Raw genomic sequence first — 21,950 nt, 5'->3', positions numbered from 1 at the left:
TTATCTGATACCCGGGCCCCTAACTCAATCATATGGCTCTTAAGAACAGGACACGGGCAGCTGGGGCTCACTAATATGCATGCAATATGTGTGTAAAATGATACACTTTAATTTTGAGCCCACTTTAAGAAGCAACAAAATCTGTTTATATGTGAGACATTTAAAAGAGGGAGAAAAAAAAGAAGCTATTTAACTCCCTCGTTCCCGCCAAGCTGTGACATCTGTTTAGTCTTTTCTTCATCCCTCTGCTCCGAAACGCTCAATCCCAGGAAGACGGAGTTTTTAAAAAACCCACTTTTCCTGCCTGCTGTTTATGCTAAAGCTCAGCGCTTTGAATCTGCGGAAACACAAGTTAAGAAAATGATGATTGCGCACGTTTATCTCTTTTCCTCTTATTAGATGAACTTTGCTGCTTTCGGATTTCAGTTCTCACTTAGAGGCCATCAGAAAGACTTCCTGTTGGTACTGTAATAGTGAATTAAAGCCCGTTCACACCAAGAGAATAGTGAAAACATGAGAATAGTGCAGTCCACACTATTACAATAATGATACATTGCAGCTTATGAATGCTAAAAACATTGACAGCCAATCAGAATCCCCCCAATTTTAAAAAAGCGCAAGCATTAAAAGTGGCAGATGACATATCTGCACAGCGGGCTTATAATAAACTGAACATTATCGTGCCTTGGTCTGAATGCTAATATACAGTATGGAAACGGTATAATTATAATTATCCTTATCATTCCATATTACAATCTGAACAATTGAACACACTTTGTTTTTAGCGAATAAACAGCAGTTTCCTGCCTTTATTAGAAGTAGCGCTGTCTAAAGTATGCGAGTCAAGGGGCTGGTATTTGGTTGGTGTGTATGCGTATATATGTGTCGCCACTGGGCTCTCCCAGAAAGCAGGAAGTGTGAGGGAGAAGAGGGGCCTTTGTCGGGAGAAATATGGGGAGGAGGAGGAGAGAGAGGAAGGGGGTTAAACTTCAGAAAGCCTCTGACACATGCTGCCGCTGGCCCAGACCACTCCACAGATGCTTTTGTTCATTGCCTCTCTCTCAGTTCCCCCTAACTCTCATTCATTCCCTGTGTCTTTGGTGATACGCGCCGAGTACAGATATCAAAGTCACACTGTCTGTTAAGACTTCAAACTGGGGGCCCCGTCCGTCAGCCCCAATCATATCTGTGCCCCGCTCGCAGACTGGAGTGGAATATTTGATCTGTCCTCTTCAGGAGGATCAACAATCAGACGTGTGTGGGGGTTGTGAGGACTCGGACGTTTGGGGAGGGGGGCTGAAAATGGCCCAATTCACTGCACTTCAGTCAGACTACAAAGAGTCGAGCCATGGATGCTAAAGGGATAAAGAGAGCTTTGCTCTTTAGGATCTCACGCCATTGCATTTTACCAGTGTTTGACATCTGCTGTGAGACCGGCACTTAGGAGATAGAAGCCGTTACTGTACGGAGACATTTACCCAGCTCTTTTTGTAGTCCTTCTTTACTTGTAGTGCAGATTATTATAGCAACTGATGGCATTATCTCGGGCCTGTCCATCTGTCCATCCAGTTATGACTATTAATAATCTCAGACATGTGTCACATAGTATACTTAGTTCTTAAATCCCTCGTCTTTGAGATCAGACTGCATAATTACCTATCCCATTAGAGCGGGAGACTCTGGACCCATGCAGGAACAGCTGGGGCAATTCATTTTAAATAAGATGAAATTCCAAAATGAAGTTTGTGTCATCATTTAGGTCGTTCCCAACCGGTATGACCTTCTTTATTCTGTGGAACACAAAAGAAGATATTTTGAAGAATGTATCAGCTGTTTCCAGATAATAAAAGTCAATGGGTTCCAATAGAACACCGGACTCTGACTTCCATTGCATGGACAAAAAATAAATAAATAAAATAAACAAACACTTAGACAAAAATGATATTCTTCAGAAGAAAGTGAGTCATACAGGAGTAATTTTAATTTCTGTGTGACCTTTTATCTTCATGTTGAGTCCTTCATTGAAAATAGCCTAGTGTGTTTCCAATGAGACATACAATATAATAAATTAATTCATTTAAAATATGACTCATTTAATAACCGCTAAGAGAAACTCGAAAGCTTGCAGATTACATGATGAAATCCTTCGACGTGTGCTGAGATCCTTATGAGCGATGCCAGCCTGTGATTGGCTCTCTGTCCATCAGCAGAGATGTTCCTGCTTCCTGCACGTGCAGAGGGCTTCAGTCCCTGTCCTTCTGTGTAAGAGGCAGAGGGCAGAGAGAGTGTTCTAGGAATCAGCACATACACACTAACTCTTTTTCCATTCCTAATCACTCCTTTTAAAGCAAGAGGTGAGATGCCCGTCTGACTCACTCATACGCACCTGCTCTAATCAGCCCTATATCCCTTAAGAGTGCCTGTCTTTACACACCTGTGCTTGTGTGTGTACGTGTGATGTGTGATTTTAGATTGACAAGTCTGTTTGTGGTACGGCAACTTGGTATCAGCAATTGGTGTCGTTCCCTGTGGGTTTGATAATTCTCACACCCTCTATCATCTCAACTCCAGCTTCACATTCTATGGATGAATGATATGTGAAAGCATGTGTCAATCTCAGTGTGTGGCACTTTACAGAATTATATTGGCGTTTAGTGTCCCATGGGGGAACAAACAAACATTAGAGGTGCAAATTACTTTTTATTGTATCTAGTGGGAACTGTTGGATATGTTCAATAAACTTTTAAACTTAATCTATTGTATTAACTATATTACCCTCACCTAAAATAAATAAATAAATAAATAAACTATCTAGATTTAAAAAAAGAAAAGAAAAAAAAGTCAGTTTTATTTCGCCCAGTTTATTTATTTTTTCCCTTGTGAGGTTTTGACCTTTTCTACTTAAAATTATTTAAAATCTTAAAACAATGTCATATTTAGACATGTTTTAATTAATATTCATACCATTGAGTTAGAAAAAATGTGTTAATTATTAAATTATTGTAATTACCAAAAACTGTTCCAAATTATGTTTGATTTTGTCCTCTTACCCAGGTTCTTGTTAGAGAGGGAGAGAAAGAGAAAGAAAGAGAGAGAGAGAGAGAGAGAGAGAGAGAGAGAGAGAGAGATCAAACTAATAACTCCTTTGATTTATTAGTAGTTATAAGTTTGATCAATAACTGCAAACCAACATTTACCTCAAATGTTTAATCTTATATTTAGTAAAATGTTAAATGTGTAGTTTTGTTATTGATTTTAATTGTAATGCGTATATATATATATATATATATATATATATATATATATATATATATATATATATATATATATATATATATATATATATATATATATATATATATATATATATATATATATATATATATATAATATGAATGAATGAATGAATAAATAAGTTAAATAAAACAGCTACCATAATAATTAGTTTGAGGCTTAGTCCCGAGGCTTAACATCTATTTTTCTTAAAGTTACACACCTCCTTTAAATTACCATTTGTAAATTATTGTACCAATTCTTTGTAAAGTGTTGATGCTTTATCCATAAAACATTCCAAAAGTTTCAGAATTCATTGTTTCCTAATACTGTCTTAACAAGTCAAGCCTCTCAACCCAGTCAAGCTAGAGGAAATGTATGATTATACAGTATGTCAAATCTGTGCTGAAAACACTCCCTGATGGGCATCTATTTATGTGTTTCACTATACAGACTTTGATCATGCACAGTGGACACCTAATTAACAGAGGGATGAAAACCCTGTCACAGAAGGGGGGAGAGAGAGAGAGATGGACAGATATGAGAGAGAATGAGAGAAAACGTGCAGGTCATATCATCAGCTTTTCTTTCAGCCTCTTACTTTTGGCCTACAATATTATAGAGTGCAAAAAAAAAAAAAAAAAAAGAGGAAAGAACCGGGACCAGTTATCTTCCGATTTTTCCCCAAGCCCTGTGACGCGGCTAAGTGAGCCTCAACTGACCAGAAATGATTTGCCTCTGTCTGTTAAACACGTAATGGAGTCATTTAACTAGTCAAATTAGAAGCTGCAGAGATGCCGCATGCTTCATTACTGGGTTCCAATGGGCACCATTTTACATTTACGTCAGGAATGATTTCAGGGCAAATTAATGTTTTTATTGTCTTACACAAATACACCCCCCCCCCCCAAGTCATAAAAGAGCAGCTCCCCCTACAGGTCACTCAATATAACTGACTGAAACTAAAGTAAGGCATGTGCAGAGGACAGTGTGGACAACAAGATATGTAATAGTGTTTGAATTTGTTCTTTTATTCAAATTTCCCACAAAGATGTAATCTTTAACACTTTAAAAAATGATAAACACCCGACAGTATTAATTGATCACCATAAAGAGTAAAGCAATGGAAACCCAGTATGCAGAGACATAGTTTGATGTGGGGGACAGAGCTCTGGTCCTTGTTAGAGGGTTTGGACATTGGTGATTACAGCGGGACCCAGGCCTAGTTGTTTGATGCGTGTGGAGTCCTGTTCAATATCTGTCTTCTTGTGTATGGAGGCCGGGTGGTGGGTGTTACCACAATGTCATTTGTCCGGTACTGACACACTGTTTAAAATGGCTTTTGCAAGATTTCTTTTTTTTTTCTTCCTTTTTTTCCCTTTTGATTGTTTTTGACGCGTTATTTTGGTATGGTTTTACTATGGACTTTATACAATGAATACAAACATGCCCAGACTGTTTATCTTCATCGAGAACAAAGCAGTTTTGTATATCAGAACTAGTTTCATTTTTCATAGCATGTGCAGGTTGAGTAATGGTTTTCCTTCACTCGTGTCGCAATGCTGAAAGAGCCGTAATGGAATTGTAATAAAGTGGCTCTTTTTCTTCTATCCGACCTACTTGATTGCCATCTCACTCCTCATTTCTGTCTGTCCATCTTTCAGCCATCAGAGCAATTAGCTATCGACACACAAAGCGCGGTGTGACTGGCACACACATCAATGGTTCTTTGCGGAAAAACAGAGGCTGGGAGAGAGAGAAAAAAGGAAGACAGAGAGTGCCCCTCCTCACAGCCCCTGTTGTGCTTGACACTCTGTCGATACGGTTTCACCCAAACACTGCGTTTGATCCGCTCTCTAGGCTGGCAGACTTTGAGGCAAAGAGCTGCTGTTTGCTCTGTGATACACAGCTATACGCAAGTGTCATTTCTGTGGCGCTTGTGTGTGCGCTGGGAGACCCACAAACAGCCACGTAGCTCCCGGTGCTGCCTGGCTGTGATAACCCCACCATGAACCTTCTTTCCATCACTCCACTTCATAAGCTCCAACATCCACTCCTTACACTCTCGCCGTTTGCTCTTAACATCTCTGCTACAAAGCTAACATGAGAGGATGACGTCCAGCATCTGATCATAGACCTTGTGTCAGCTACCACTGTATTTATTCACTGTAATAGAGGGATAGCGTATCAGAGTGAGCTCAGGATGACAGATCATTAAATAGTATGTACACTGATTGTTGTTCTTTCTGTCACTAAAGGGTGAAATTATCAAATATCTATTGTCACGGATATGATTAATAATGTTTATTTCGTTTCTTTAGTTATTTAGTTCTTAATTTTGGTTGCATTTTGAATTAGTTTGCGAATTAATTCAGTGCAAATGTAATCTTTATACATACACAGCGTGCATGTAGCATTAGCATTTGTGTTCTTGTTTAGGCCCTTTCATGAATAATATTCAAAATCTGCAATGCAAGTGTTGTTGGTTTATTCATTGATTTTGTTAATTCACTTAACCTTGATTTTTCACTAACCTTAATTTCTAAATATTTTATGCTGTTTGATTATTTTTATTCATTTTATATGCAGTATTATGATTATGTTTTTATTTATTTGTTCGTTTTGCAACCATGCTACTGCAATTTGTATTGACAGTTCAAATTAGATTTGTGTGATTTTGTAATTTCTACAATTAACATGAAATCAACATCAAAATGTACCTGAATTATAAAATGAAGAAAACTAGAACCAGATGTGTATTTGTGGTTAATGAAGTACTGGCATTTTTTTGCTTAAAATACTTACAATTATTTATGAGATTATCTTTTTGCTTGATTATTTAACTTGATAAATGCATTGATAATGAATGCTACATTTTAAATTGAACAAACTAACAAATAAAGGATTATTTACTTGCAACATAGAAAGTGTTCATATGTTTAATGCAAAGTGTACGTCTTGCATTTCACAATTTTGAACTAGTGAAAAATGCATTTAAAATGTGTTTTTTTTTCCTTCATCAATTAAAATGAGCTAATATTTAAAATACCATTTGATACAATGAATCTGACATGCTTAAATTAGCATATAAAAATTATGAAGCTGTTATATAATAGTAATAGTTAAACGGCAGAATACAGAAATTTTGATTGTATTATCTTTTATCATGCTAGGTTTATATTAAATACTATTTTATATAACATGTAGCACTTCTCTGAACAAAAACCATTGAATTTGTGTCTATAATATAAACAGGGACACTAAAGTGCACCATAGTCACAGAAAGCACCTTTGGCATTGTCATCTGGTTCTTCTCTGTTTTCCACCATTATAACAAGACAAATAGAAGTCAAAGAACCCTCCATCTCTCTTGTCTGTCGTTGTGTAATTATTTTCTCCCTTTCTATCTTGCTTTTTTATGCCGTCTGCTATTTATTTATTGATCATCAGACTGGCTGGTTATCTTTGCATGTTGGGCAGTTATAGATGAATGCACAAAGCATTTCAATCTGAACAAGAGATCAGTGTGCATTGTGGGTCTTCCCACATTCTTTAGTCTTGTATTGTGGAAGGGGAGGGGGTCGAAATCAGAACAAACGCTGCCATTTCCTGTCATCCCCGAAAACAAACGTGGGAGTGTTACTGATAAAAATATTATCCGGCTCCTGTTGTCGACTGCTGTGGTACCTGTGGTTTTAACAATGGGTCGACACATAACTGGGGCAAGGCTTTGATTTCAGGCTCGATAAAGACACAAACAAACAATTACAGTATCTATGAGTTCTCAAGACTTCTCAGGTTCCCTGATCTCTTTATCAGCATATTATCTGAAGCCCAGGTTAAGTATCATAAGCTGGCAGTGAACTGTCAAATATATATATATATATATATATATATATATATATATATATATATATATATATATATATATTGATAGAGTAGATGCAAAACTAAGGGAGAGAAATAAATAAGAAAAACAGAACAGTATAAGAAAGAAAAACAAAACAGTACTGACAAAGTACTAGCAGATCATGAGTCTTTTAAAAGTCACAATGCAATGTATACACGCAAACTGTGGTACAGAATTGTTAGATTTGGTGCATTTGAGGAAGCATCGTCCATTATCCGAGCTTGTGGTGTGCTGTTAACCTGAAGTCTCTGACAGATTGTGTGGTGGAGAGCCATGTCAGCAGGAAGGGTTACAGCCTGGACACACCAACACATCCAGAAGGTTCTCCACAGGACTCCGACGGACCGCAAATGCTGGAATAGCTTTCCAGGGTTCCAGTAGACCTCAGAGATCAAACGAAGCAGCGGGAGTGTGAGAGAACGAGAGAGAGAGAGAGAGAGAGAGAGAGAGAGAGTGGTTGTTTGGGAGGGGGGACGAGGACGGGATCGTCAAAGACTGGGAGAGAGATACAGGGGTAATGACATTTCTCTGACGGGGTGCGGAGTGATACTCTGAGTTTTCTCTCTCATCCATTCGCTGCTGGCGGGTGGATCCGGGGCCAAACCCAGTAGTTCCCACAATCCAGCTTTCTGAAAAGATTCATAATTACACTTAAGAAGGTAATAGTGTCAAATGAATGCCTGCAGGAACAAAGGATCTTTTTATGCTTGCTTGTCAGCGTGGATGTGTGTGTATTTGTGGGTGCGTGTGAACGTTCATGTGTATATCGGTCATCTATTTCATCTGGAAGAATAGCACGCAGTAGACGATGGGAAAGGGAAAGGAAACACAGTGTAGTTTTGCCCGGCCATCAAAGATCTCCTGTGTTTATCTGGGGTCTGTGTGTTGGTCTGACAATTGTTTTTAATATTTTTTTTCTTCTTTGTTTTCCAGCAGAGTTCACAATGACTGCGTTAAAGTCTCTTTCTCTCTCACGCACACACACACACACGCTAATACACACGTCTGAGAGTTGAGAGAAGTCTTCTTATTGGAAAATCTTTCAATAAATCAATGTGACTTTAAACACATTTCCCCCGTGACACCCCTGACCCGATAAGAACTCCGCTAATCTCTTTTGAGGCTGTCAGAGTGCTTTGAACAAAATCTAGTTCGCATCTATCAGCAAGGTTATTTGTCAATGACTTATAATCCTAGGTAAATTTCACTGGTTTTATATTAGAGGTTCTCATGTCTGAAGTTTCTCAGGCTTGGGAAAAAGGAGGAGACCAAAGTGGAACAAAAAGAATGTTATGGATTTGCCTGCCAAAAACAACGAGAGCGGAGAAAAGTGAGGAAAAGCGGATAATTGTTGCGATTGTACTGAAACTTTAAACAGAAAGGACCTTCATTCGCTCGCCGTCTTGGCTTATTTTACTCGATGCAGTTGTATTAGTATTATTATTTACATATTGGCAATTACTGTTTTCAGATGCCCGCTTTTACATGCACTCAACAATGATGTGACTCTCGAGAAAATGCAACGTATCGTTCAAGCGAAGGCAGGGAGCAATCCGCAGCGAGGTGAGGCCTACTGGGTAATTTATGAAGTCTCAATTAGACGAGCACACAAAGTAATGATTCTCAAAAGCGCTTCGTCCGGCACATGGCGTATTAGATGCTGTCCATGCTTATTAGACCTGCCTCCCGAACTTCATAAACAGCATTCTCAGATGAATTATTAATAACACATTTGAGAGACTTACTGTTTCTTGACTGCCCACGGAAGCAGCTATTTAGGTTGAAATGGACTAAAAAGCATTTGGAATTGATCAAATTGCCATATCTAAACAGAATAGGTCTTTAAGAGTGTGTAGTGGATTTTGAGAGCAGGAGTACTGTTTTTTTTATTTTTTCCCCCTCTATTGTCTGCATAAATAGGCATATTCTTGTTTCCATGGATAAATGCTTTCATATCTGCCAACTCATGTTTGGTCTTTACAGAGAACGTTAGATCTTCTGTTGTTTACAGGTTGCGTCAAAAACTAAAAAGCCTTGCCTTAAGTGCTTACGCTGCACATAAATAGTTTGACATTTCATATTCAACAGCGCTTTACTTGTGCTGGTAAATAAATAAAAGGTAAACAAAGGCTTCATTTCTGGTGCGCCTATAAACCTGGATCGCAATACCTTCATATTCTGCGTTTAATTATCTCAGGTATAATTTTGCATTGAATTCCCACAATTATAGATCTATTAGATGGAATAATACCAGGCCCTTTAATGGCATTCTGATGTCATTCAGGTCTTGCATTTTGTTTTTGTTTTTTGTTTTTTAGGTTGCATGATTAGGCACTCGTGTGTGACAGAAACACATTACTGTTTATTAAAGGCATGAGTGGTCTGTTGAAACCAACTAACACTTCTCTCTATTACTCTTTATGGGGTGCGTATGCATTTCTTCAATACCAACCTGGCTCTATATTTAAGCACATTTTCTAAGTACTACTAATGCCAGTCCATGGCATGGCCAGACTTAGAATCAACAGATGTTACAAAAACTAAGTTATGATGTTTGATGTGTAGTTAATAATTTGAACACCATAATTAATTTACAGTCATGTATAGTTAGTATTGTAAAATAGTCCTACTATATGTGTAGCTTTGACTGTGAATATGTAGTCGTTTTATGTAGTAGTGGGCAAAAGAATGTGGTCAGCCTCTTCAAATGAACATGTTTGACTGTTTCAGCTACACTTATTACTAGCAGGTGCATGCAATCACCTCTGACTAACAGACTCCCTTTGGGGGAAAAGTCTGGTGTGAAAGAACTTGATTTGCCTGCACAAAGCATGGATCCCATTGAACACCTTTGGGATGAATTAGAACAGCAACTGCAAGCAATTGCACCTGACGTCACTAGGTCTCACTAGCAAAACCCTGTGTCCATGTTCCAACATATAGTAGATTGCTTTGAAAGTAGAGTGTAGAAGTGAATGATCAACTCATTAATGCTTCAGGTTTTCAAATTAAATAATCGACAAGCATATAGATTACTGTACAGTAGTTTGGGATCAGTTAGATTTATGTATGTATGCATGCATGTATTTGTTTGTTTGTTTATCAGATTAATTATTACTGATTTTCAGCATAACAGTATATTGACATCAAAAGTGACATTTATAATGTTATAAAAGATTCATATTCCAAATAAATGCTGTTCTTTTTATTCTCTCTATGTAGAAAAGAATCCTGAAAAATACATATTTCCCCAAATAATAATAATAATAATAATAATAACAACAATAACACTGTTACTTGAGCACAAATTAGCATATTAGAATGATTTCTGAAGGTTCATGTGACACTGAAGACTGGAGTAATAGCTAGTGAAAATTCAGCTTTGCCATTACGAAAAAACAAAACAAAAAAAACATGACATTTAAACATATATTCACATAGAAAACAATTACTTTATTGTAATAAAACTTTACAATATTCCTGTTTTACTGATCAAATAAATGCGACAAGATACTTTCAAAACCATTAGAAGGATCTTAATGACCTCAGACTTTTAAATTGTGTATGTGTGTATGTATGTGCATATGTGTTGTTCGGATCTCATCATACTGTAGGAAATGTATGCCTGAATGAATGAGTGAATGAATGAATAAATAAATAAATAAATCTCGCTTTTTTGAAGGACATTGTGATTGCCAAACGGGAAGAACATGATAGTTTAATTAAAAACACCTTGACTTGAAAGCAAACACAAACTCTTAAAAACTAAAAAGGATTGTAGTTAATTGAAGCAATCCTTCGGCTCACAAATTCTTATTCGCTCCTCTCACACACACAGATTTACTCAAAGGTGGGCTCCTCCAATTCCAACCACTTCTTTTTAACAGAGGAAATGGCTTTTACCAATTCCACGATCCCTCAATCAAACTCCCATATTTTACAATCGCCTGAGAGTAGGAGCTCTCATCTGTGTGACAGTGAAGCTGCAAATCTCGCAGTCCTAAATCTCTCTCTGTTTAGCTTGCACTCTTGCGTCGCTGTTCCCGAAATGAGCGCTTACCTCTTGGCCTTGCTCAAGAAACATCTGTGTTGTGTGTGGGGCAGAGGGGCTGTTTTGGCCGCTGTTCGTGCACATATGCAGAAAAATAGAAATGTAAATAAGAGCAGATTCATAAATACTGCTGTCTTAATTGAGACCCAGTAAGAGTAAGTAGCAGATGTTAGAGCGGGAACTGTTGAATCATCAGAGACCAGTGGGGAAGCAGGCAAAATCATATGAAATATATAAAAAAAAACACTCAGCCAGGTGCTGGTGATTTCCCCGAACTGCAATCCATGAAATGTGATGTGCATGCATGTATGTGTGTGTCACGTATGGATTAGGAGCTGTTTCCTTCCTCTAAAAACAAACAAAAATGGCCTGCCAATGTGGAGAAAAATAGAAGTGACGAAGGTGCCTGAAGTCAAAACTGCAACGTGTGTGTGAGAATAAAGCGCTGTTAAGAGAGAACTATCAGTGCTTAAGCTACAACATACTCTTGCTCTCTCATCTCCGTCCAAACTCCAAATGAACACAGGGAGACGCAAACCTACTTTCTATCACATGTCAGAAGCATCAAAAGCCTGTCAGCCTACATTCTCACTTAAAACATCCAAATCTCTCTCTCTTTTCTTCTATTACGAGAGACTGTTGCTTGATCTGAGGAGAGTATGTACTAGCTGCTCGCTTGTGTGGGACGGCTCTCATGATTTCCTTCCCCCGCTGGAAAGCGCGGTGTGTGGATGTCAGGTTCCCTGTGATAGCTGCTGTGTTGGGACTGCTGGGAAACCAGAGAGAAGGTGGCACTGACAGGTCCCGCCGAGCAGGATAAAAGGACTTGTTCTGTTTCTACATTCTCTCTCGCGCTCGTTCTCTCCCTTTCTTTATTCATTCTCTCTATTTCACAACCTATAAAGTGACTGACAGCGTGGCACTAAAGGGACCTCGTCTGGAGCTGTCTGACTGACTCAGACCCAGCGTTCAGCGGTGCGTTCCCTCGGCTGAACGGTGCGACTTCGCACAAAATTAGTAAGCGAGAGCGGTGCGGTGCGCAGTGCTTGCGCGAATAATAGCATAGCTAGCTCCAGGGACCCCCGACTCTTCTAGATTAGGACTCACAATTAATACAACACATGCACGAGACAGAGAGAGAGCTGAACACGATCCTATAGGACGTCTCAGACACTGAATGTTTATGAATGAGGCTGCATCTGTTGGTCTCCTTTGTGATGAGCTTAAGTATTTCTTTTTTTATTTATTTTTTTCTTAGAGCACATAAAATGCTCTGTTTGTTTCCTGGTAATCATTGTTTTTGTGTATGCCGTGCAGGAACAGTTGCAACAAAAGCAAAACTTTGCATTCACGTGAATGTCTGGGCCGTGCAAAATTCAGAACCACCCGAATCAATCTATCTATTCTAATTCTAAACATTTTCAAGATTTGTCTTGACAAACTTTGCTTTTCTAATAAAAAATGATCAAATCAAATGAATTTCTTTAAAAGTATTTTCATTTGAAATCCTTAATTTCAAATTCCAAATTGCAATTCTGCAGCCAAGTTTCCCTCCTCTATTCAAATTCAGGAATTTGAATTTAAATTTCTAAGTTTCAAAAGATTTTAAATTTTCAGTTCAATTGAAATGCCACACAAACCTTATGCATATTAGTGTGTGTGTGTGTGTGTGTGGCTTAAGCAAGCCATGCAAAATAAAAAGAATGATTCATTCTCCTATCATCCTGATGAACAAAAAAAATGACCTCATGTCTTCCTGTTGTCAAACAAAAGATAATTTTTTAAAAACCCACGAAAAGGGGGTCGGACGTGAAGCGAAGAATTTAAAACAACGTAACCCACATCTCATCAGAGGGAAATGTGAGGCGCACACATTTAAAAGAAACAGACAATGACAACTTTTACCAGCAGCCCTGCCTCGACCTTGTTATTGGGGCTCTCTGGTAATCTGTGCTTAATGATTTTTCTCTTTTCTCTCTCGCCCTCCATTCACCTCTCCCTCATTCTTCCTCCTTTCTCTCTTTTACATTAGACCACAGCTTGAGCTTGAACCGCCGAGCGTCACAGTCATTTAGGACGCAGCCCTAACGTTTTTTTCCTCCTCGCATTCCGACGCCATTATGTTACATTGTTGCAGAATAAAGAGCTGTATTATGTTCCAGCAGTAAAGGGCACAAGTGGACTGAGTTTTTATCTGCTGAACGAATCAATCAGGATTATGTCAGTTGAAAAGAATCACAGACAGCAGTCGCCAGCGGATGAAGCCCATGTGTGTGCGTTTCAGAGAGATACGTAAATATACCTACGAGAAAAAAAAAACGTATTTGTTATCGAATACTAACGGTTGTTGAGTGAAGTGTCATTCCTGCTACAAGAGCTCTGTTTTCTTTTACACTGTTCTCTGACAGTCAGAGGATTGCGAGGACGCTAATTATCATTTCAGCAGAAATGATTAGGAGATCAAATGGAGATCGAATGCCATTTCCTTCCATTAATGCGGGGGGTTTAGTGCGGCTGTCATGCCTTGGCCATCATCGGGCCTGTGGGAAAAAGACTGAGGGAAGAATGGGGAGAGGCTTAGACCGATAGGAATATTCATAACAACTGTGCACAGAAACAGAGAGATGACCTCCGGAGAGACTGAAAGTTCATCCGGAGTCCGAATGAAACATTAAAACAGGCTTGGATGCTGGTTAAAGTGCTTGTTTCTGTTCCTAAAACTCGTCTTTTCATTTATTTAGCCGTGTTTGTCTGCACTCAATGCCTCACGTGCCAGGGGCGGAGGTCGTGGCCCGACGGTCGCCCCCTCGCAACCTGTTAGTGAATGAGCACACAAGTGAGCAGGCATGAAAAGACCACAGTGTATTCGGACAAACTGTTCCTCTGAATCCACTGCGCTTCCGTTCCCCGCTAAGTTGCTGCGAACGAGCAGAGAGATTTGGTATTGCAGTAGTGTTCAAATGTTAGATACGGTTTAAATATCCGCTCTCCGCTTTGCTTGAAATGGATGATGGAAAATTTCAAAGTGCTGCATAGCCATTTCTATTGTATTTATGTATTGCACACACACACAAAAAAAAGGTAATAGATCAAGCACATTCCATTATCCCCTTATAAGATCATTAGCAAATATAATTAGATATGAAAAGAAAGTAATTTGGGTTAGAGAGGGAGAAAAGCGCTATCAGGCACAGAAGACAGATTGCAACATCAGTGTTTGGCTTTAAATTGCTCAGTGGAGGTAGTATCAGAGGAAGAATCTCTGCCCCAGATATAGACTGAGTCAGAGAGCAAGACACATCCACATCCCAGCACTCCGTTTTCTCTGGAAGATGATTTGGAACTGAGAGCTACTGTCTTGTTTCCTTTTCATGATGGAGTCAGAGTCTGGTTTGCATGTTGATGGTTCTCTTATTCTGGTTAATAATTGCAAGACAAACAGTTTTGGTGTTGTTCTCTATCATCTGAGGCAGGTTTGCTTGCTGCCGGAGTAACAAACACGCTGTTTGTTTTACCTTTACAGTCGTCCTTTCTTCCTTTTAACATGAAAAGAGCAGAGGACTTTTTCGAGTGTGCCACATGCACAAAGTCGCCTGCTTCTTTTCTAAAGGAAATCTTTAGCCCACACAAGCACCAAACAAACAATTCTGCCGTTTCCTCCAGAAACATTAGGTTTCTTTTACTCTTCGAGGGAAGTGGACGGGATGGTGCGCAAGGATTCTTCTAGTCTTTGTGAATCCCTACAAATGGTATTCATAAACATCCTGTATTCATTAAAACCTTCTAAAAATACGATTTGGGTGCACTTCCTTGCATTCGGCCAGCTTATATGCGTGTTTGCGCTTGTGTGTATTTGCACACTGACTTGTATTTACATATTTATAAATACTGGGCTGTACAATGAGGTCCGGGTTTGCCAAAAACAACTCTTTTCCAGCAGCACCGGATGCCTGGGAGAGAACAAAGTCACCCTCCGTGGCAGAATGTGCAGTGTGTGTTGTGTTTGTGTTCAGCAGAACCACATCACTTACATCTAGACTTCATTCATATCCAAAAAAACGGAGACTTTTCAGACTACCAAAAACAGCTGAGCTAATGTTTCCCTTTAAATAGAGGATATTACCAATGGTCTAAGCTCTATAGCTACATAATGTGGTAAAAATCTCAGTCAAGTGGCCTCGGGCGAATTAAATGTACCCTACTCCTTTCCATAATGCATGCTCTGCCTTATCTGGTTGCTTAAACATGTATTCAATAGTTCAGTTAATTCATATCCTCACGTTTTCCTCCAATTATATGAACCCTGTTCTTGGGAAACCTAAAACGAGCGGGCCTTTGAAACACAAACACACACTAAGTAGATTTCATGGTAAAAATAGAATACCTGAGGGAGGTCAGGGTATAAAACAGCCCAGTGTTTTAGATGGGAGGACTCTTCGCCTTAACTACGTGGGCCGGGAATAATAAGCAGCAGTTAGGAAATGTCAGAACTTTGACTCCAGACAGCCCCGCTTTTCCCCTAAGTGTGCTGGCCCTTGTTAACTGAGCCTTGTGCTGTACTATTGTTCTGTCTGCCTTTTCATTTTAGCCGTTCTGTTAAGAATGACACATGTATTAACATAAGATGGATCCTGGAGCTATGTGTCCTCTTACCATATGCCTTGTATTACTTTCCAGGGCCCTCTCTCGTCTTCCAGTGAGAGTGTATTATCAGACTTGAGCAGTAGAGGGCGCCACATTTTATTGCTTTTGACTCAGTGGTGAACAGAGTGTCATTTCCATTACCATTTAAAGTTTTAAACTGGGTGCTTGCTTGTGTAACTGAAGTTATAATCATTGAAGTTATAATTATTGATCATTCAAAAAAAAATAATTAAACTTTAATTGTTATTTGAACTGAGATTAGGCAAGGGAAACTAATTATTGGACAAAACAAAAGCTCATGATTCAGCCAATGAGAAAACAGACCGATATCAACATAATTCGTCAGGCCACAGTATGATCAAGATTTCTAGGGTGCTGAAATAATTAAGCAATCACTCTACATGCGGTCAGGGAGACTTCAGAATTGATCGGAACAGGAGGAGGAAAAAGTTTAGAGGATCGTAAAGTTGGTGTGCTAGTCTCCAGATCGCAGTGGCAGTTGTTTGGGGAAAAGAAATGGCGTCCTTAAATAATAACATTCCAGGTGGCTTAGTTAATGAAGAGTGAAAATCAAATATGGGGCGGAATCTGTAACTCATTACCAGAACTTTCTTTAAGAGGAAGTCACGAAGAGCATTGGCCCCTGGGAGACCAGGCGTTTTTAAAACTTGAGGATGTCATTTATTATCATTATGGTTATGATTATCTTAATTTCCTCACGGACACACACACACAAAGCCATCAGACAGCTGTAGAGCTGTGACTGCAGTATAGTCTTAAAAAAAAAAAAAAACTGCAGATCACATCAGATTTGATAAATTACAACCACTTTATCTGTGGAATCAAGTGAAATATCAGCAGGTTAAAGGAAAATGACATTGAGGAACAAGATCTTATCTTCCACATGAGTTTGGGTAGATTGTGAACTCAGGGGCTTATGCTTCCATCTACTGGACAAACTGTGCAATGCAGCCTTCAATCTGAACAGTTGAATGAAAAATATGGTTCATTTGCTTATCCTGGCAAGTATGATACTAATTTTAAAGGTGAACTAATTTTTTTTCTCAAAGAACCTCAAAGAAATTTATAGTACATATTTAAAATGTTTTACTATAAGTTGTAATGTTGTAGACATGAGATGAATACTACAGACACATTATTATTTTCTATTAATATTGAAAGACATATTATTATTTTAAAGTGAACATTCACATTTTCTACTCTTTGGGTGCCCTTTTTAATTTTTACTTCGTTTTTTGTTTTGTTTTTGTGGAATACATTTATTATTGGTCGGTATTTCTGTAATGGCATCAGTAGCTGAAAATGTTTTGGCACTTGCTATCGAATGAATCCAAGATGACCAAAAAAACAAAAAAAAAAAACAAATCATTTTCTTACATTTATAAACAATTATCTTTAATTTGTTTTGGAAAAGTACAGCTGTGGCATTTGTGAAAAAAATGTGATAATTGTATTTGTTTATTTCTGTGCAAAAATAATTTGTATCTGAGAATGCAAAAATGGTTCATTCTTTTTCTTAATCTCTATCAGCAATTGACATCTGAGGGGAAAGTGTGTCTGTTACAGAAGTGCACATCTCAGATGTGCGCATAATGTAAAGTGAGGGGGCGTCAGCATTATTGCTCTTCGGCAAATCTAAATGACAATGTTTTATTCCATTATTAGCAGGGAACTGACTCCATTTCCATAACATTGCTTGCGAGCGCACACTTAAATAAATGCATGTTTTAATTTAATTTTGTCATTTTCATAGAGGCACTTTTAAAAAAGAACATGACTAGAGGCGGTCGCACACCGGACAAGACGCGCCGCGTCGCGTCGCGCCACATGTAGGACAACTCGAGGTATCGCACACTGGACGCGCACATTCTAAATGCGTGAGCTCAATTTCGCAGCAAGATGGGAGAGTTGTAACTTCATCTATTATTTTAATTTTAAATATATAAAAGCTGAGTTGCTAACGTTAATTAATGAAAAGAATCTGTGTTATTATAATAAGTCTGTTATTGTTTTGTTGTATCTGTTGTCTAGGCAACTGTGCTGCTGAAAACGTAACCAAACACTTTGTAATGTTTTATTTGAATGAAACAAGTGTGCTGTACTTTAATTTCAGTTTCAGTTTATAACATTTGGGTTTTTTAATATAAAACTATGCGGATGGCGCTCTGTGGCGCGGCAGAAATTTGAACAGCGTTCTGAGTCGTAGCTGGGCGCCGCGGACAGACGCCGAATGGCGCCGCCGGTGTGTGTACTCACATAGAGAATAATGTGTTCGAATTTTAAAGACGTGGCGCGACGCGACGCGGCGCTGCGCTTCTCGTCCGGTGTGCGACCCCCTTAAGAAATGTACTCTGTAGATTTTATTGGCAAATAATTTTCTTAGGGGTTATAGAGAGAATTAAACAACATTTATATTATTTAGTTCAAACGGTGATAGCACATAAAAAGCGGAGGGGAAAAAAGCAGTAAGCATTTTCACCAGATTCAAACTTCAGCAGTAATTGCACAAGTGCAATGTTCAGAGAGTTATTGTCTTTATATTAGAATGATTTATATATTTATATATTTATATTAGAGCTGGAAGAAGTCTGAACGTATTCAAATCACCCATTTCGTATCTTTTACCTAATAATTCATAAGATGTGTTTTCTTTAGTGACAATAGAAGTTAATGGTACATATGAATGGGATGGTTTATTGTCAAAATGTAAACACACACAAACACAAATACATTACAGTTGTCATTCATTTGTTCACAAATGCACCTGAATCACAACAACAACAACAAATAAAAGACAATAATATGGTTTGATTTGACCCTCTCCATTTTTTTCCTGCTAATAATGGTTTGTCAAAGTATGTATTTATATTAAAGAGAGAGAGGAAGGACACAGGTGGTGGTGTTAATCTGCGTTTGTTCTCTTAACTGTAGTTCATCTGTGGGCGGAGGAAGAGGCGTCCCGAAGGTTTGGCCCTGCTCTTACCCCTGAACATAGCCTAACTGACACAGAGATGCAGGACTAATCAGAAACTAGCATCGCCTCCCCCTGCTGGACTGAGCGGCCAAGAGCAGGCCATGGAAAAAGAGGAAGAGGACTGGAACTATGAAGGACATTATCTTATCAAAAGCATTATTTAACGTAAAAGACTTCATAAGAGAGAGAGAGAGAGAGACTAATGAAATGGACGGCTCAGATGGTTTCCTACACAAGCTTTCTTGCTGGATGAAGGAAAGAAGATCTATTAATGTTTAGTGAGCTTTTTTTTTTTTTTTTTTTTTTTGCTTCCTGTGTTTTATGTGTCTTGAAACCTCCCTTGTGTAGCTGATAAATACTTTCTGTGCTTTTAATTGCTTTTTTGACTTTGAAACTTCGAAGTGCTTGTCCCTCAGAGCAACACATTCCTTGAACCAAGATGGCCGCCAGTTGCCAGTCTCAGAATGAGAGAGTGAGAAACTGAACAGACTTCCCTCTCCCTCTCTCTCTCTCTCTATCTCTGTGTGTGTCGGTGTTTCTCACTGTCCACTGAAACTTCACAGTGTTCCCTAAACAATTCCTCTGGACGTTTGGACCAGCCCACTACACGTTTGGAGACCAAGCACACTTTTGTGAAAAACTCCTTTGTAATCAGCACACTCTCAGCAGTCAGTGCCTGGACGTCAAAGCAGAAGAATGACAATCCAGTACTTTTGGAAACGAGAACACTCCATTAAAAAAAAGGGAAGCTACGCCTTTTTCTTTGAGCACTGTGGACGTGATTTGTTGTCCTGGTGTGTTTGTGAGACGTTCAGGGCTGAACTCCAGAGAAAGAGGACACTGTAGCATCCAAGACAAAAAGCAGCCGAGGTGACAGAAGAACTAGCATGTCTGATGAAACAGAAATTAAACAGAAATGTGGCCCTGACCCTACACGCTTTGATCTCAGTCTTGCTCACTTCAAGTACTTTGGTTATGAGATTGTGTTTGTAATATACTGCCACCAATCAGTGTTGCAAAGTGTTACTGACTACTGAAACGGTTTGATGTATTCGATTATTAAAGAAAAAGAAAAAAAGAATCATGCGAACAAGAATCAAGTATTGTCTAGCCATAGATACAGTCATGCGTTGTTGCATTTACAAAGCTAGCTGTTTTAGATTGTAGGTATTAGATTGGAGTACTGTAATTTTTGCCTGTCACCTTTGTAAAATACCAATAACATTAAAAGAAAAGGAACAAAAAAAAAACAAAGAAAGATTGACAATCTTCTTCTGTTGCTGCAAGCATATAAATTCATACTAATATATATATATATATATATATATATATATATATATATATATATATATATATATATATATATATATATATATATATATATAGCAAACACAAACTGAAGTTTCCCCCTGAAGTATTTTGCACTGTGATAGTAAATGAAAAACCAGTCTATACAGTATACAGAGATCGCTAATGGAAAATGAAGGTGTGTGTGTGTGTGTGTGTGTCCCTTGACATTGTGATCTGATATTCTCTCTATTCTTTTGTGAACTCTGCTGATTTGGTCTGTGCAGTTCAAACTATCTCATCTACATGATGGCCGTCTCTGTTGCTTTGAGAATCAATTCAATGAACTTCACAGAAAGTCATTGTGTGTAGACTCCAATGCGTTCGAGTCTGTTCTCTTCAGATATTCAAATATATTCTCTAGTCGGACTCTTTCCAAAACATATTTCTTAAAAAAAAAAAAAAAAAAAAAAAAAAAGAGTAAAGAAAATCTTTTTTTTGAGCTTTCATGCAAGGTTATGCCTTCTTATAAATGCAACAATAAAAAAAAAAGAAAAAAGCAAAAGAAAAGTGAAGATGTTTAGTGAACTAGTTTGAGTAAACTAGTACAGGTTATGTAAGGTAAATGATTATGACAGGCAGGGTACTGACCAATCCCTACATACACTGGTTCTAGATGAGCACACCTCTGGCTCCCGCCTCTGAGTGGTAGAACTGAGCGTCTGTCTCTCTTTCAGTCGTTCTGGACTAATATATGAGCATTCCACACCTCTGAACTGTCTTGTGGACTGTATGGTTTTCATTTGGTTGCTGTTTCCTCATGGCAGATGTTTTGTTTTGTAACTACTGAACTGTACTTATAATGAGAAATAAAATGTATTCAAACTATGAAACACTAGCGTGAAAAACTGAGCATTTTTGGGCTGCTTAACCATAAATTCGATCTCACAAAATGTTTTGTGTCAAAAAGGTGCAGTAAATGTTAAGCTACCATATATAATTTTGTCATAAAAGAAAAAGAATATAGTTATATGTAAACATTTCAAATACCCCCCCCCCCCCTTTATATAAATAAGTGTATATTCTTCTAACACTATTAAAGCTTTATTTTATAATAAAAAAATAAATAAAATAAAAATAAATAAAAATCTGTCAGCGACACATTAAACATTAAATTGATCAAACTTGAAAGTAAATACATTTATAATAGTTACAGAAGATTTTTAATTCAAATAAATGCTTTTCTTCTGATATTTCCATTCATCCAATAATCTTGGAATAAAAATATTTTAGATTCCACTAAAATATTAAGCAGTATTTATAAAAATAAGAAATGTTTCTTCAGCAGAAAATAAGCATATTAGAATGATTTCTGAAGAATCATGTGACACCAAAGACAGGAGTAATGATGATGAAAATTAATTTAATAAAATAGCAAGAAGTTATTGTATTTGAAAATGCAATAAAATAATTCACATTTTTGATCAAATAAAAAGAACATGGTTGAACTTTTTTTTTTTTTTTTTTTTAAATGCAATACATTTCATTTACCCCCAAATTGTAAAGTTTACACTTAAAACAAGTGGAACATCTGCTATAAACAAGGAAAAAATACACAATGAAGATATATTCAGTGATATGTTCTATAACAATGTTTTTGAGTAAATGTAGCTTAAAAAAAAAAAAAACCTTGACATTTTACTTGAAAAATAAAATTAATAAATAATCTTTTATACAACCAACTAATTCTAATTCCAGCCGAGTTGCACAGACACACACAGGGCAGCAGA

The 21,950-nt window shown here is 37.9% G+C and overlaps 1 protein-coding gene across 4 annotated transcripts in view; it reads left to right on the top strand.

Moving 5' to 3' along the window:
* The window catches only part of LOC113051902 (zinc finger protein 536-like), a 182,082-nt gene that overhangs the window by 146,321 nt on the left and 13,811 nt on the right, over positions 1-21,950 (top strand). The window contains exon 7 of one of the 4 annotated variants that reach the window (XM_026216073.1): positions 18,831-19,951. The exons of the other annotated variants lie outside the window; for them this stretch is intronic. Coding sequence (XP_026071858.1) covers positions 18,831-18,922 — 92 coding nt within the window. The 3' untranslated portion in view covers positions 18,923-19,951. Of the gene's footprint in view, positions 1-18,830; positions 19,952-21,950 lie in introns of those variants that run through there. 4 annotated transcript variants of the gene reach the window in all.

This window comes from Carassius auratus, chromosome 32 (genome assembly GCF_003368295.1).
Source record: "Carassius auratus strain Wakin chromosome 32, ASM336829v1, whole genome shotgun sequence".
Classification (NCBI taxonomy): Eukaryota; Metazoa; Chordata; class Actinopteri; order Cypriniformes; family Cyprinidae; genus Carassius; species Carassius auratus.
This window is presented reverse-complemented; position numbering and strand designations above follow the sequence as displayed.